Source organism: Myotis davidii, unplaced genomic scaffold (assembly GCF_000327345.1).
Source record: "Myotis davidii unplaced genomic scaffold, ASM32734v1 scaffold685, whole genome shotgun sequence".
In the NCBI taxonomy this organism is placed as follows: domain Eukaryota; kingdom Metazoa; phylum Chordata; class Mammalia; order Chiroptera; family Vespertilionidae; genus Myotis; species Myotis davidii.
Genome location: NW_006295823.1, coordinates 1,069,023 through 1,072,460, shown reverse-complemented (window position 1 = coordinate 1,072,460; position 3,438 = coordinate 1,069,023). Strand labels below are relative to the sequence as shown.

The window sequence follows — 3,438 nt, the reverse complement described above, 5'->3', positions numbered from 1 at the left end:
TGCGTCGTCTGCGGCCGTTACGGCGAGTACATCTGCGACGAGACGGACGAAGACGTGTGCAGCTTGGAGTGCAAAGCCAAACATCTCCTGCAGGTGAAGGAACAGGAAGAGAGGTCGGCGCTCAGCGGCCCCCCGGGCGCCGGCTCGCAGCCGCAGGACCCGCTCCTGACGCCCTACGTCTACCAGGAGCACCCCTTCATCGCCAGCCTCGGGGAGGACCAGGTCGAGAACCTCAGGCGCCAGCTGGGCATCTGCGTCCAGGGGCGGGCTGTCGCCAGGCCCATCGTGGACTTCGAGCACTGCGGCTTCCCCGAGACCTTGAACCTCAACCTGACGGCGGCCGGCTATGAGGTGCCCACCCCCATCCAGATGCAGATGACTCCCGTGGGGCTCCTGGGGCGGGACATCCTGGCCAGCGCGGACACAGGCTCGGGGAAGACGGCCGCCTTCCTCCTGCCCGTCATCATGCGCGCCCTGCTCGAGGTGAGTTCAGGTTCACCCGGAACACGGGGGGGCCTCCACCCACCTCCGCGCTCACCTGGGTTCAAGTTGCGCAGCGACCTGAGTCTTTAGCGTTGAGGCGTGTGTCTGAGAAACGTAACTCGAGGGAATTTTTAAAAATGTATATCTTTTTATTGGTTTCAGAGAGGAAGGGAGAGGGAGAAGGAGAGAGAGATAGAAACTTCAATGATGAGAGAGAATCGTTGAACTCTTCCTCTCTGAAATCAATAAAAAAATTATATATATTTAAGCTCTCGCCGGTTTGGCTCAGTGGATGTTTGTGTTTCTATGTGTGTGAGAGAGAGAGAGAGAGAGAGAGAGAGAGAGGGAAACATAAACTTGTTCCCCCGCTGATGCATTCATTCATTGGTTGATTCTTGTTTGTGCTCTGACCGGGATGGAGCCCGCAGCCCTGGTGTCTGGGGGGGCTCTAACGGCCTGGGCTGCCCGGCCAGGGCTCCTGCTGCCGCTTTAAGCCCGTTGCTACTTCCCCGCTGGGATGAGCACCTTCACATGTTCTTAAGCTGCCCACCTGCGTATGGTTGCTTCCTTAGTGGCTTTCTGTCCCTTTCCAGTCGCTTCTTTCTTTTTGCCACAATCCGCGCACCGCTCAGCGCGTTGGCAGCTGTGAGTGACCCACGATGGCAGGTCCAAGGAGGGTCCCTCGGCTTCAGGAACAGGCGGGCGGCCGTGTCCTCACAGCTCCCCTCCCGCAGGCTCCCCTCGGGGCAAGTCCCAGGGGACTGACGCTGCGTCACTTGAACCCCCTTTTGCCACAGACGGAGCTGGTATGAAAAAATATCCTCAGATGAGGATTAAAAAAATTTATATATCTATATATATACGGCCACCAGAGCGAGATGACACTTTTACCTATAGAGCACCAAACAATGACAGCAGATTTCTGCCGATTAGAAGTCATGGAGGCCATGCCATTGTTCAAGTGCTGCCAGGGAGGAACAGTCAAACTGGAATTACCCAGTGGAGACGTTCTTCAGTAACGATGAGGTAACCAAGACGTTTTCAGAAGGAAAACGAGAGGCACCCGTCACCAGCCTGCCAGTCCTGAAGGAGTGGCTAAAGGAAGTTCTCGAAAAAGAAAGGCAACCGTGAGAGAGAGAATCTGGGACCACCAGTGAGGAACAAAGAACAGTAAAAAAGAGTAAAATAGGGGTAAACGTAATACTTTTCCTCTTGAGTTATCTACGTCATGTTGTATGGTGAAAGCAGCAAGTCTAGCAAAATCCTATGTAATAACGAGCTAATACGCTAATTAGACCGGACGGCGGTGGAACGACCTTCCGGAACGACCAGTGGGCGGAGCCGCGAGGCAGCTGGGGCTGCGAGGGACGAGCTCCTTGCACGCATTTCGTGCATCGGGCCTCTGGTCTACACACACACACACACACGTATGTATTTTTTTAAAGAATTTAGTTCATATCCAAAGGGATAGACTGCTGGTGTCTCTAGGTCTGTTTTCCGTCTCTGCAGGGCACGTGTCCGTCCGCGCTCATCCTCACCCCAACGAGAGAGCTGGCCATTCAGATAGAGAGACAAGCCAAAGAGCTGATGAAGGGCCTGCCGCGCATGAAGACCGTGCTGCTGGTGGGGGGCCTGCCCTTGCCCCCCCAGCTGCACCGGCTGCGGCAGCACGTCAAGGTGAGCGGCCCAACCCGCGGGCGTCCTTGAACGGCCGTATGGCCCGGGCGTTTCCTTCCTGGAGAAAGCGTGGCGTGTGACCCTCGGTGGCCTTTGTTTTCTCGCCTCGTCAGCGTGGGTGTTTCTGAAGTTGGTTCCCTGTGGGAAAGGGGAGGGGCACGTTCCTGGAGGCGCACTGCTCGCTGTGACTGTCGGACGCTCACACAGGCGGCTCGTTGAACCGCCGCACGTGTGTGTGCCCTGACCTGGTATCGAACCCGCGGCCTCTTGGTACACGGGTTGATGCCCAACCACTGACCCACACCGGCCGGGCTCCTCACATGGATTTTTTAATTTGCTTTTCCCCTTTCACCCAGGTCGTCATAGCAACCCCGGGCCGCCTCCTGGACATCATGAAGCAGAGCTCCGTCCAGCTCCGCGGCGTGAAGATAGCGGTTGTGGATGAAGTGAGTGACCGGGAACATGGGTTGTGCGGCGCTCTGTAGTTGGTGGGCTCTCTCTTTAAATGTGTTTTCATGGATGTCAGAGAGGAAGGGAGAGGGAGGGAGAGATGGAAACATCCATGATGAGAGAGAATCATGGATCGGCTGCCTCCTGCACGCCCCACACTAGGGATGGAGCCCACAATCCGGGCCTGTGCCCTGATTGGGAATCGAACCCTGACCTCCTGGTTCATAGGTCAGCGCACAACCACTGAGCCACACCGGCCGGGCTGGCATCTTTTCTTAAACTCGTCCCGTGCGGACCGCGGCTAAGCTGGGGCATGGGTGTGAAATCGCACCCAAGGCCTCCGTTTCCAATGGGCAGAAAACAAATGCAGCCGCACTGTCGCCCACACCTCCCACTCCGTTTACCTGCGACTGTGTCCGCGTTGTGCAACATGGTTACACAGTGTCTACTTTCATATAAACATGTCTTTTTTCCCAGTGGATCCGTCCTGTTTTGACAGGGTGGCAGCTGTTTCTGGGTCAGGGTTTTTCTTTGGTTACCGGAGTCTTTTCTTGGGTGGCCCTGGGTCTTAACGTCAAATCGGGCTCATGTTGAAATGATGTTTCAGCCCGGCCGGCGTGGCTCAGAGGTTGAGCGTCGACCTCTGAACCGGGAGATCACAGTTCGATTCCTGATCAAGGGCACAGGCCTGGGGTGTGGGCTCGATACCCAATAGGGGGCGTGCAGGAGGCGGGCGATCCCTGATTCTCCCTCATCATGGATGTCTCTCTCTCTCTCTCTCTCTCTCTTCCATCCTCTCTGAAATCAATAAAAATATATTTAAAAAAT

The 3,438-nt window shown here is 55.9% G+C and overlaps 1 protein-coding gene across 1 annotated transcript in view; it reads left to right on the top strand.

The window, feature by feature from the left end:
* Positions 1 to 3,438, top strand: part of DDX59 (DEAD-box helicase 59) — a 9,668-nt gene that overhangs the window by 1,390 nt on the left and 4,840 nt on the right. The window contains exons 3-5 of the mRNA XM_015568446.1: positions 1 to 483; positions 1,993 to 2,160; positions 2,517 to 2,606. Of these exons, the coding sequence (XP_015423932.1) occupies positions 1 to 483; positions 1,993 to 2,160; positions 2,517 to 2,606 (741 nt within the window). The remainder of the gene's footprint in view (positions 484 to 1,992; positions 2,161 to 2,516; positions 2,607 to 3,438) is intronic.